The sequence below is a fragment of the Saccoglossus kowalevskii genome, chromosome 11, assembly GCF_978046115.1.
Source record: "Saccoglossus kowalevskii chromosome 11, keSacKowa6.1, whole genome shotgun sequence".
NCBI lineage: Eukaryota > Metazoa > Hemichordata > Enteropneusta > Harrimaniidae > Saccoglossus > Saccoglossus kowalevskii.
In genome coordinates, this window is record NC_140651.1 from 15,449,772 (window position 1) to 15,462,946 (window position 13,175).

At 36.8% G+C, this 13,175-nt stretch overlaps 1 protein-coding gene across 1 annotated transcript; it reads left to right on the top strand.

Annotated features, from left to right (window-relative positions):
• The first annotated feature begins 3,331 nt into the window (after window positions 1-3,331).
• On the top strand, window positions 3,332-5,450 carry LOC144354871 (uncharacterized). The gene has a single exon (XM_078010418.2). It carries the CDS (start codon window positions 3,332-3,334, stop codon window positions 4,844-4,846), a length of 1,515 nt encoding a protein of 504 aa, XP_077866544.2. The 3' UTR covers window positions 4,847-5,450.
• The last annotated feature ends 7,725 nt before the right edge of the window (window positions 5,451-13,175 follow it).

The window sequence follows — 13,175 nt, forward strand, 5'->3', positions numbered from 1 at the left end:
TGTACTGTCAATGCTTTGTGAAATTAGTTGAAATTAATAGATTCTTAGTTCAGTCTATTTCTACGTATTATAAACGATTCATACTTCTTTGTCTGTTTGGAGCATTTAGGTAAACAGAATGGGAATCAATTAAAAGTGCCATTGCTCCAAAAAACAGCTTTTCAGACAAACATAAGTTTTTACTAAAATACCGTTATGTTTTTTCTGTCTATTTAATAACATGTGTTATTGCTTTTTATCAAATATTTCCAGACTTCCCTAACATTTCGCAAAAAATAACAGAATTTCAAATTGATAAACACCTCTTTTAACTGATTATATGTGGTGTATTCTTCATCGCAAGCTAAATACCGTATTTGTCAGATATACCGCCTACCCAGCACCTCCACGCTCATGGGAGGTGTTCCAGCAGATAGGCGATCTTTTGGTTGCAAAAAATCTATTTGAATTGAATTACGGGTCAAATATCAAGTGCAGATCAAAAACGTGACCAGAAACGTGCCGCAGGTAATTAATAAGGGGTAATTTTTAGAACATTTAAATCGATCCTGGTGCCCCGAGTTCAATTTCCGTATTTCGTAGTCGATGACGCCTATTTAAGAATATGATGTGAAATTGTGACTAGAGTGAATTTGTAAACTCCGTGAAAAATGTGAAGAACATCGGCAAGATATGAACCAAACAACATCGCCTAGGTGGGGTTTCGGACAAATATGATATATATTTTATGACAGTTAGAAATTCGACTTTGTAACGCCTTACCTAAAAATGTAAAGTTCAAATAATTGCACCCACTGTATAAACAACTCAAATTTCCCAATATCTGCATTCCACGCATTATATTAACCTTAGATGTTGCGCCTGTACCCAAACCCAACATATATAAAATATTGTTCCAATACACAAATGAACATAATTATCTAGTTATCGACCCAGAGTTTTGCATATTTTTACATGACACCTTACTACTGGTATTATTTGTTTTTGATGTTTTACAACAAATAATTATCATTATTATTACCGTTCTAGAAAACAATATTTTTGTGTAATGGGCATATACATATTTGGATTCTCAACTATATGAGACCACATAATCAATATTTGATGAGATTCACCAGACTAAATTCAATAACAGTTTTGTTTAATTAGTTTCATGATTCATTCTAGTCGGTATTTAAATTTTCTATATTAAGAAATAAACAATGATTTTTACTTAGGAGAGTATTACCGGATTTTTATTTGCAATTTCCTCGATTCGATTTTTTATGAATACTTCTTCATTAAAAGTCTAGAATAATATGCGTCAGAAAACATTATATAAACTTTAATTTGATTACAAGCACCGTCTAACTCGTTAATCAACATAATGGTATCACAGCACAGTATGGTATTAGTATTCGCCTTATTGTCGGGGAGGTGGGCCATGAAACTGAAAATGCTAGGTCTGGATTCTGGACTAGTATATTCCGCTATATTCCGTGTTTTGACTAACCACTGGGCGCCACGGCTACCCAACACACTTAATCCCAACACATATTTCACGCAAGGTGATCATAGGTAGAAGCATATGTCCCAAAGATTAATAAACAACACTGCCATATAAACGTTAATATCAGACACAAATAGCAAGCACTCGTATAAGTAATGTTTAATTTAACGTTTAATTAGTAATATTAAAACAAGAATGGAAAACACGAATACTGAACTCATTTCTTTTTTGATTTACCCTTACAGCTAGGATTGTCAGCGTGCAGCCATTCTACACGGTCGTGCAAACAAGAGGGTTCCAATCGTTGTTTTAATTGACACGTTTTCAAGTTTATTGTTCACCTTATTATCAAGTAACGCAGTGGATGTATCATGAAACTACGAACATGATCTTGAAAGGCCGACGAATCTGGGCACGTGATTTTATTCATGTTATTAACATGCAAACCAGGTCATCCGAGGGTCATTACGACTTCATCTGACTTGACATACGGCAGCGTAAACCTTCCTGTTTTTCTCACGTCTGCGTTACGGTTAAGTATTATTTTTAACAGTTTTTAACTGCGGTAGTTGAAGGTGAGTATGTAAACTACTGGGTATACGTAAAATGAGAGATTCTGTCGTGATTATTCGTGATAGGGTATTGACTAGCTGGATTACGGCAGGGTTCCTTTTAAGTGAATATCAATTCAACCAGACCCTTCGATGGCCCCATTGGTGACCGATGTTGTTGGGCGCTTCAATCAATAGAACGACCCATGCAGAGGCGGCGGTACGGAATTTTGCATGAGGCACGTCATTTTGCATGAGGGGGCAAAATCTGCTCACCATCCCTCGCGTCGAAGTCGCGACCCTACTAGGGGTCCGGGGGCATGCCCCTTAAAAATTTTGCTGACACAAAAGGTTTCAGCTTCATTTGGGGGGGGGGGCATTTTTTTGAGGGGCGATCGCCCTACCCTACCCCCGTGCCGCTGCTACTGTCACTCGGATTTTGAATGAATGTGTACGGGTATTAAATACCGGTTACACGGAAACATGTTTTAAACCTGGAATTCTTTTAACAATGTATGTCTTCGAATTTAATTGGCTTGATACTTAATTATTTAATTGATTGATTGATTAAAAGTCCGCGAATCGACATAGCATTGTGATGGTAACTCACACACAACACTCTTCCTGTCAACCCGGTAATTATAAACCCATCACCGATCTGTTAATTATTAATACTATTAATAATCATTTGTTCAACAAAAATCAGCTCTTTACAATATACCCCATATTCTTCATCATTACCAATAATATAGTGTCATTACAGAGTCGTAGTCATTACCGGCTTCCAAATGTGGGATCGTTGGTCTTTCATTATAGGTCGTAAATTTAGTTCCTGTTTTCTTCTTAAAAATTTACAATGTTGCTTTGCTTTTTGGGCCCTCAGTGAGCAATTCCGACCTCAGTATATGTTTACTCTTCTGCTCACTGCACTATACGTATAGTTACCGTTGAAGGAAACCTTCTGTCCCTACGCTTTTGGAAATAATAGGAACTAAAAAGTGTACAACTAAACAGGGATAACTTTGATCGCACAATCAAGTATATATCTAAGAGAAAATTGATTTGGAAAGAAAAGGCTACTTTGAGAATTATAATTTAACCTTAAAGTATACACATCACAGAAACCAGTACTGTTCTATTGTGCGAACACAACCCTATATATCTGGAAATCTGACTGAATTTAATTTCCTGTGTGTCTCAAAGCGGTGTAATACATTTATAATGTTGTGATAATAACACTGCTAGTTTTAATATTTTTTTAAATTCCTGTTTGCTTGCATTTTAGACAAACATGGCTGACCAAAATGACGAGTCATTGAAGTCTCAGAATGAAAACGATTCCACGGCGAATGTTAACAGTATCACAGTTGAAATGAAAGGAGGAAGCCGAAAATTGGATCTAATGGAACGTATGTTATTCGAGTTCAGTGAAGAAGATGGTTCAGTTACTCTACCAATAGTTGTCGAATCTCAATGTCCAATGACTGAAGAACTACTTCGAAGTGCCGCCATTTTGCTGAAAAGACGTCATCCGTTGCTGAGGTCCAGAGTTGTTAGTGAAATCGATGAAGCAACTGGTAAAACAGAACTATTTTTTAAAGATGACGTCAATGTCGATGTCGATCAAGTCGAATTACGAGTTGTTGATGAAGTTGATTGGGATGAGACGCAGGTTGCAGATGGGAAATTAAAATTCGACATTGTGAATGGTGATTTATGGAGGTTATGGCTTTTGAAATCTATCGAGATTCCAGCAGAAGAGCGTAAATTTGGACACCCATTCAGAACCAACCTCGTTTTAGGAATGCATCATGGTATAATGGATGGTAATACTGCAATGAGATTGATTGATGATCTACTTACATTCCTTGAAATGGTACAGAACAAATCCGACGAACTGCCTAAAGTGGAAAGTCTGCCAATGATTCCAGGAACGTATGATATGCTTGATCTGCATCTACCGTGGTATAAAACGTACAAGCTATTAACTATGGGATTGAAAGGACTGGCAGTGCCCAATAGGAATCCATATGTTGAATACCACAAAGATGATCTTGAAAGCCGGAAAGGTTTGGAGTCTGAAACGAGAATTTATCCCATGATCATGTCGCCAGAATTGACATCGCAAGTTATCAGTGCATCCAAGAAGAATGGCGTCACTGTACATGCAACCATCACCGCTGCCTCAACCACAGCGGCAATTAAATTTATTTATGGAGAACACGTTCGTCCTGGGAAGACGTATACGCTGAATACTTGGTGCAATGTTAACTTCCGTCGTTATTTAGATCCAGATCCTGGAACAAAGCATGTATGTGCCTGTTTTGGAAACCTTGAATTCCCCGTGAAGGCTAAATTGGTCAGCGATGCTGTTGCCTTCTGGAAGCTTGCTAAAACTTGTCAACGAACAGTTCACTATTTGGTTGACAACGAGGTGTTAGAGTTTAGCAAGATATTCAATTTTCTACTACGACTTGGATTTAATCCAACAAAGGCTATGGTAAAGGCCATGCTGAAGATGCCTTATGGCTTAATGAAAACTGTATTCAGTATATCCAATATGGGCAGGTGCGATTTCGTCAGTCGAGAAGGTGGTCGTTCTTTCGAATTGGCCGAAGTTTACATGTGCGTACAAACAAAATCGTTTTATCCATTGTTCACCAACAACATCTTCACTTTTCATGGACAAATCTATTGGAGTCTTGTGTATTTCAACCGTGTTACCAGCAAGGAACGCGCCAAGGAGTATGGAGCCTTACTTGTGGAATGTTTGGAGATGGCGTGTACGGATGCATCAGCAGAATAACATAGTAGCAGCTTCAGATAATCCAATGAAATATATCTAATTAAGTAAACAATACATATCAGTAACAGTAACATCAAATTCAATTCGCAAATTCCGCCGTTGTGGTGAGCAAGAAACCAAACACTTTTCTAAAACAATTTTAATTCATATTGGAGATCCAATAATTTGAAAATGTGTTACCCACATACAGATTATTACTTCAGAAAAGTTTGAATGTCACTCTACTGTTAAGTCATATTTTTAAAATTTTTATTTATTTATAATTTTAAAAGCAGAACAACAGACTATTTTGCGGGTTGATTTATGTAGAATGAGGACAAGCTTAAAAAATTACATTCATGACAGAATTATTAATTAATTAATTAATTAAGTTTTTGTTGAACCTTTCTGTATTTCTAATTCTGGCCTTCGAACGAATTCATGCTAATACATGTATATGCTAATATAGACGTTTAAAAACGATTTAGTAAATGTATATGTAATTTTTCTAACAGCACCTCATTATTAAAGTTTTTATTATCCATAAAATGTACAAAGGTCCCATATATTTAAAGCATGATATGTTTTTTATGAACTAATTGAATGTATAATATTAACACGTTAACACGTCGTCTATGGGGTAAATGATTTTCTATTAAATCTCACACGACTCGATTAACCTTTATCCTGCCAGCCACATGCAATTTTTATATTGACTTGACCAGAATAAGGTTTATAAGAACAACATCATCGCCGTGGGCCACCAATGACTACCGTTGTGTAGGGGAAAGCTGTGTTCTGTAAGTCGGACGTTTGCCTGAGGCAAATGAAAATGTCAACCGGAAGCAAATTAGGGACCCACAATCTTCCATACGCATTTTATTAACACAAAGACAAACATTTTCTTGTCATGTTATTCATTTTATTTTCATTTTTCACTCGGTCTCTTAGTAGTGTCACAATCGTTCATATCGCAATATAATTATTGACCGAATTTTCTTTCATGACGTATCGTTCATGTAATTTTAGAACACAAACGTGTACTATTAGTGTACCACGCGTGATAATACTTCGCCATGAATAATAGACAGCATTCGGAATTTGCCACCGCGAGATGTTGTTTTGCCCCTCGATTAGCGTACTAATACTGTAATCGTCGCGTCCAATGGTTACATGGACCTGTGAATACAACAATATAACTCTATATGGGAGGGAGGGGGCGAACAGTATCACGGTAATACAATACAACGCTACGTTCATTTACGCATCGGGTCTTTCCAAGATTCATATAACGTCTACAAATGAACGCCTTGAATAAATGCTTTGGTTGTTGGATATACGCCGTGCCGATCGCACCGTGTACTGCATTAATGGCACTGCGCCGGCCAAATTTGATCGCAATGTCAAGAACAAGCTAACATAATTCATGTCTCAATCGTAATATAAACATGATAATTGAATGGACATCATGCATTTTATTTATAACGTAAATAAATAATATTACGTCTATACACAATAATTATTAATAATAACAGATTAATGTTAGGTACGACCGACTGTCGAAAGTCTAACTGTACACTTGTCTCCGTGCAAAGCGATTATGGGTGGTGTCAGAAATTGCGCCCTCTTGCGAGCAAGTTGTGTATTTAAGCTGCTCAGACGATTTTGTTATTCTTTGTGTGTGTGTGTGTGTTCGAAATAACGTAGAGGGCGATCGATTGTAATCACGCATACCATTCCCCAGTCTGGCATGACGGCAGAGTGCGTGAGAGGCAAGCAGAAGGTGAGTAAACGCCAGGTTTCTTGTCGTTGTATGCGTACTTAGAGTGATTAATTGTGGTAGCACATATTTTATAATCTTGCCATGTCCGCCACGGTGATCATAATCCCCTCGGATTAATAATTTAATTATCAGTACTACAGATCGAAAGCCACATAAACAATTTTATTTTGAGAACATGGTACTTTTCACCTGTTTATTTGGACATCGAATCACGTATGAACGTATGAGTAATTAAAGCCGGAAAATGACACAACTGATTATAAGAATGCTCATTTCATAGACGGGCCACTGTTAACAACAATATTATATTTGCATAATTGACGGCAACACGTTAGCATTTGTGTTGGTGTGGATATCCGATTTGACCAAGAATCTTGTCTCTATCAATCGCGTTCGGGATGAACTGTCTTTCCTGTCCGCTATGTGATCAGTGTGGGTGGCTCGTGTTTGCTCTCTAATTATATTTATTTGCAAACAATAGCCATGTACAGTTAATGAATTTAATTTAGAATCGTGACGAACTCTTGTATGTTTCTATGCACCCAACCCACGTTGATTTCTGTTATAATTGAGTAATTTGCATCTTAATATTCCCGGAGGCGTTTATCGTAGAAACCAACCATACTTCGCTGTTTCATAGACAATGTTGAAGTTTGTGACTGTAAATTGACAAATCTGTGAGAAGTTCGAATCGTTCAGAGTAGGTCCAATTACTAACATTTCTAGCGTGCTGTTTAATATATAAACTTGAATCATTCATCAGTGTATGATTAAGGGTGTATGCACTCAAGCGCTACCTGTTTGATCTTTCATGGTGGTAATGTCGTGCATGACATAGTGTATAATCCAACACAGGCGGCATGAATTACACCTCAAACCATATAAAACATATTCCTAAAAGTTCAACTATATTTCATGTCATTGGGAACTTCTGACTTAACATGATTGTTGTTCAGTTCAAGAAATCGGGAAAACTCAAATGTCGAAGTTCAAAGTTCAAAAGTCAAGTCCAGATCTTCCGATCAGTTTACTTTTTACAATAACGAACATTTCAACTATATTTACCGCAAAGCTGCATGATATATTCAAATTACGGTTGAATAACACTAACCATTAGACCATTTTTAAACAAACGATTCATATCGTCAGAAATATTCCAATTATGTTATATAAGAACACTTCATCTGTTTTTAATATTTCTATTCGGGGTTTTATCTTAAATTTGATTGAGATTGTCGGATGTCGGATTTATGATTTTAATTTTTACATTCATCAGCTTTCCACGTAATATTTACCTCGTCGTTTATAGCAACGCTTAGACTATATATAAATATTGCAATTGTTTGGTATGTAGTGCATATATGTCGGCTTTCGATCATGTTGGCTGATTTATTGTATATTGCCATCGGTTTATCTTGCGGCTGACAATATCTAGGGAATACAGGACGACGCACTACAAGGCAAGTACGGAGATGTGCGCAATAATGAGGTAGACGCAGTCGATATTTTTTGTACAGTATCCGCACAAATGAGGGAAACGTTTTATATTGCTGATTTATACACAAACATTTTGCTTGTCTGTGAATTGACCCCAAGCACCTTTCAGTTATCATCTGATAACAGCGCTTCACGTGGTACGAATGGACGAATGAGAACGCGCAATCTTAATAATGGTTAGCGCACAGTATTCTAATTGGCAATGCATAATTTGACGTCACGAAATATAGTATCAGTATGTACATTGCAAACACTTAATTAAATGACGACGAATCGTCAATTGGAATGTAAAACGTATTTAAAAATGTTGATTTCTGAAGTGGTTACTTCGTTAAAATTACTCGGATTTTGAATGAAGAGGAACTTGTGCTTTTGAACTCAAGTTGTCTAACCTTCACTATAATCATTGAATTATAAGTGGTTAAAAGCATTTCATAATAATATTCAAAAAAAAACATAATATAGGAACAAAAGATTAAAAGGAAATAGTTACTCCTGGTCACGTCATGATAGACCAATATCTGCGGTTCGTTTGATGTTCACGTTACTTCCTGTTTTGTTTGTCGATCAGTACTCTTCTAGTGTGCCAATAATTGATTTTGCCTGTAATGTATTATGCGGGCTCAATGACCTATTTTGAGAGTGAGCCGAATGCCTTTAACATACATATTCGCGTTTCGTGTTCGTCAGCTCCTTACTGCATGGCTGGTGGCAAGGCTGTTGACAACCCAATGACGTGATCGTTCAGTTGTACATAACGGCACACGGCTCTACTCCCGTGTTTAAGCAGCAATATCGTACTTCGTTCATCTTCAATGGTCAAATCATGTTATAATTCACGATCTACTCAGAACATATATATATCAACGTTCTGGTAAAAAAAACTATACAATTGAGTGTTTTTGGTAATTAAAAAAAGAGGAGAAACATTTTCCAGTTTCCGAAAACCCATATATTTTAATAATTCTGTTTAAAAACATTGTACAGCAGCAGGAAATTATCAAGTAAGATTGTTATTTTTTTTCAAAAAGTTTAGGAATACTCTGCTTATTTCTGCTTGATGTCAACATGCACATACACACATTTGAGAGCTTATGTGTACTTTAATAATGAATTTATTAATTATGAATTTCTTCTCAAATTATCAAACAAAACTTTTATTACAAACAGCTGAATTTTCCCATTGTTAAGACAGTTGGCCAATTATTCCATGACAGGTTTCTATATTACCATATGGATTAGGACGCGTAGTTCGATTTTCGTTTGAGTTTTTTGTTAATTATTGTCGTTTAGACAAGCTAACATATACACTGTCTTGTTTATGAACCGATATGAATTGTAACATATAAGACAGAACTTGCTGCATTAAAAGATAAATGACAAATTACATGGCAACTTGGAATAAGTAACACTCTTATTAAAACCCAATTTGGCTGTCACTGTGGGTTATTTAAATTGATCGAGTTGTTGATAACCCTAATAAGTAAGCGAGGGTATCGGATATATTTATTTGTTGAATTTAGACTTATAAAGGCCATTTTGTATATATAGGTTATAAAATGACACGCCCTTTATACATATTTTTGAAGTCACTCGCGCTCCGCGCTCGTAAAGGGTGTGCATTTCATAACCGGCTTCTAACATGGCTATGCGCCCTCCAATAATAAAATGTTGAATTAGATTAACCAAACATGTGTTTTTTTTGACGATCTCCTGTCAATCAAGATCAGCTGAAAAAGCCATGCTCTAACTAACTTCTCTCAATTTATACAGAAAATCTGATTGGTGGCGGGCGCATAGCCATGTTATACTATTAGACATCAGTGACCAAAACATCTAGGTAGCCATATGGCGTATACAAGTCATTTAGAAACTACCGCTGAAAATGTTTCGAATTTGACAAATTGGAGATTTTACTGAGTACCACTCTATTAGGCAGCGGATTGGAAGCAAAATATGTCTAAATGATCTCTCAAATAATTTGCAATGACATGGAAAGGAATCACACTCGTATGCGTAACGTTATTTTAGCCACTGTATGTAAGCCGTCTTGTACATATGGTTTTAGTGAGAATGTATTGCGTCTTACTTTTCTACGCATGCGTGTCAAAAGAGTGATGAGTAGAGGATTATATTGTATTTTTTGGTGTCCTCGCGGGTTTGTTACAAGGGTCTTTTTTGTTTATTATATATGTTAATTAACGATCTGCCATCAGTGTGTGTTGACAAAGCACACTGACAATAACGCGCTCAATATCGTGATCGTTACGTGTCTAAGTATACCTGTCACGGCGACCACAAAAACGAATGCAACAGCAATATTTCAGCATGGGACACGGTTTTGCCAACAAAATGCATGTAAATGTAGGTACATTACACAAAGTGTCACCACAGGAAGCAATGGCTACCATGTGAGCTATATCGATCATTAGCCAAACAGTGTCTCATACTGCAAGATTGCCATTCCATTCGGTCTTGCGGTCGAAGTGAAATTAAACGCGTTTTCAACGTCGCCCATATTGAACTAGACGGGACGTGACGACCACTTCCCTTTAAAGTGAAACACGATTTTACGAGTATGCCACAGTGTTTTACTGCGTAGAGCCCATGAAACAATATGAACGTGTTATAGCTCCGCAGCGACAATCAACGTGAATGAATGACTTTATTTGGCCAAACTTACAATAAACATGTAGTCACGTAGATTCCATCCTACAATAGAAATAAGAATATAATTTTATTTAGGCAAATGTTGAAGCTGGAACATGCCAACGCGACATCAAAATTACCAGCCATAATAGAGAACTGAATAAATCGAACAGACAGTGACACGAACAATATGATAGTTACACAATCATAAACTAAACAAATGTGTAGTCTACACTACCGCAAAGAAATATATTAGTTGCGCAGGTGTTGCTTACGACTTAATCGTGCCGTTACATCGAATTTTACATTATTAGTAACAACGGATTCTGTATTTGCCATTAAATGTTTACAACCTGAGATAGAAATGATGCTTATTGTGATAAAGGACACCTGTACCAAGATCGGAATAATAGTGATTATGTATTGGTAATGTTTATAATATAACCCGTTGCCACTCGCAACCATTAATTTTGTTTACACTATGATACACTCAGTGAATTATTTTTGTTTGCCTCGAAGGGCATGCGCGAGATATATGGGTCTCATATAAACAAATTAAAGATGGCAACTTTGACTGTTGCGCTGATCAACAAGTACAACGAGAGGCGTTAGCAAGCTTTATTGAAGTATTTTAGGTGATTGGAAGGTATCGAAGGATTCACCGGCGATAATTAGTGCACGTCGCGCCCAGATTTTCATTAGAAGAGCGCATTGGATTGTGGGAAAATCAATGTTTATCAACGCAAATGTCGCACATGCGCAGCGCGAGCACCACCACCCTTTAATAATAGCAACAATTGCAATTTTATTTTTGAATAGAGGGCAATCCAAGTTAAAAACGTAATTTACACCTGAGTCAGGTTTAAAAAACAGATAATGAATATGTTGCTAATGAAAAAGAAAACACATACAATAATTGAAAATATGTTTAGCGGTTCACTTAGTATGGTCATGGAGGTAATTACCTCCATGGTATGGTCAATGTCAATGTCAATGTCAATGCTTTGTTTGTTTTTAGATTATATTTTGAATTAATATACTCACGAACAATGCTGTATCGTTGCAAAAATCTGTACAAATTAAAAACTGTTTATTGACCCTACGATATGCAGCAACTTGAATGTTTTGCAAAAATCACTTATTCCCAGGAGCAAAAATCCAGGTATTTTCACCGCCTGGTAACCACAACTGGAGAAAACAGCGGTTGAAAACTCTAAAAAAAACTGTTCTTTGCGCTACTTGTTGAGACTCTCCTGAAAGGTGTAACGATATTACCTTTACGTATCCAACATATATAAAATGTAATGTGGTTGTTCAAAGTGTTTTCTCGAGTTTTGCTTTTTTCACAAGCCCTTCGTCCGGCGTTCCGCAGCAGCTCGCATATAACCCATCTTAAGACATTGGTTCGCGTCTTAGCAACATAAAACGTTCTGTGACGTAGCTCACGACACATACGCATTCCGCCAGGTCTAATTATAAGCCCAGATATTATACACCTTGTTAGCATATAACATATAAGTCTAACACGCATTTCGGAGACACCATTTCAACTGATGGGTTTGTTCATTCCAGATGAGTTCTTTCTAGTTGTCATATCAATGCACAATCTAGTGGAAATACTCTACCGGTTTCCTTTACATATCTTGCAGTGCTGCTTCTGGACCTGGTTAACGACACTCTCATAAATTGTTACTGTCTTCATAATTTGGAATACGATCGCTATGACTTCGTGCATCTGCTTCTCTGTCAAGCTTGTTATCTAGTTCACCCGGTAATTACGTGTTCTTATACTTTACACTTTCGAAAGGATTGCATCAACACGATCGCGATATTATTGAAAATGTGTTAAATATTTTGAAACATTCGCAAAAACAAAATTTCTAAAATTGAATAAAATCAAAGATTATTCTTTAGATCATGTATAATTGAGGTTTCCAGCCGAGTCGTATTTAAACGCACGTCACTTCATTTATAGTATATACGGGTAATATCTGTGTTAGTGCTGTGTCTCACGTAATATCACTTACATAGCGGCGGTGGGGGAAAGGGGCGTCGAAAAAATGGGGGCCCCTCCAAAATCAAGCTGAAACCCTCTGTGTAAGCAAAATTTGCCGCTCAAAATACAGGAAATAGCGTTGCAGAGGGTCTGAATTTCAAAATTTTTAGGGGGGGGGGGAGGTTGGTGAGCAGATCTTGCCCCCTGCAAAATTCGCGCCGCCGTCTCTGTTGCAGGTTAAAAATGCAACGTACGACTCAGCAGTTTTACCTGCTCAAAAGCGAATTGCCGAAAATATACCTATTAATATACCCAGAATAGAAGGACTGACAAATAGCGAAACAAATACTTCAGACAAACAAAGACGAACATCAAGGTAAAATTAGCAATTAATAACATCATCAAGTCCAGCCAATTATTAATGC

Bases quoted from the DNA above. Each gene is read 5' to 3' on its own strand.
- LOC144354871 (XM_078010418.2), top strand. From the start codon at position 3,332: ATGGCTGACCAAAATGACGAGTCATTGAAGTCTCAGAATGAAAACGAT.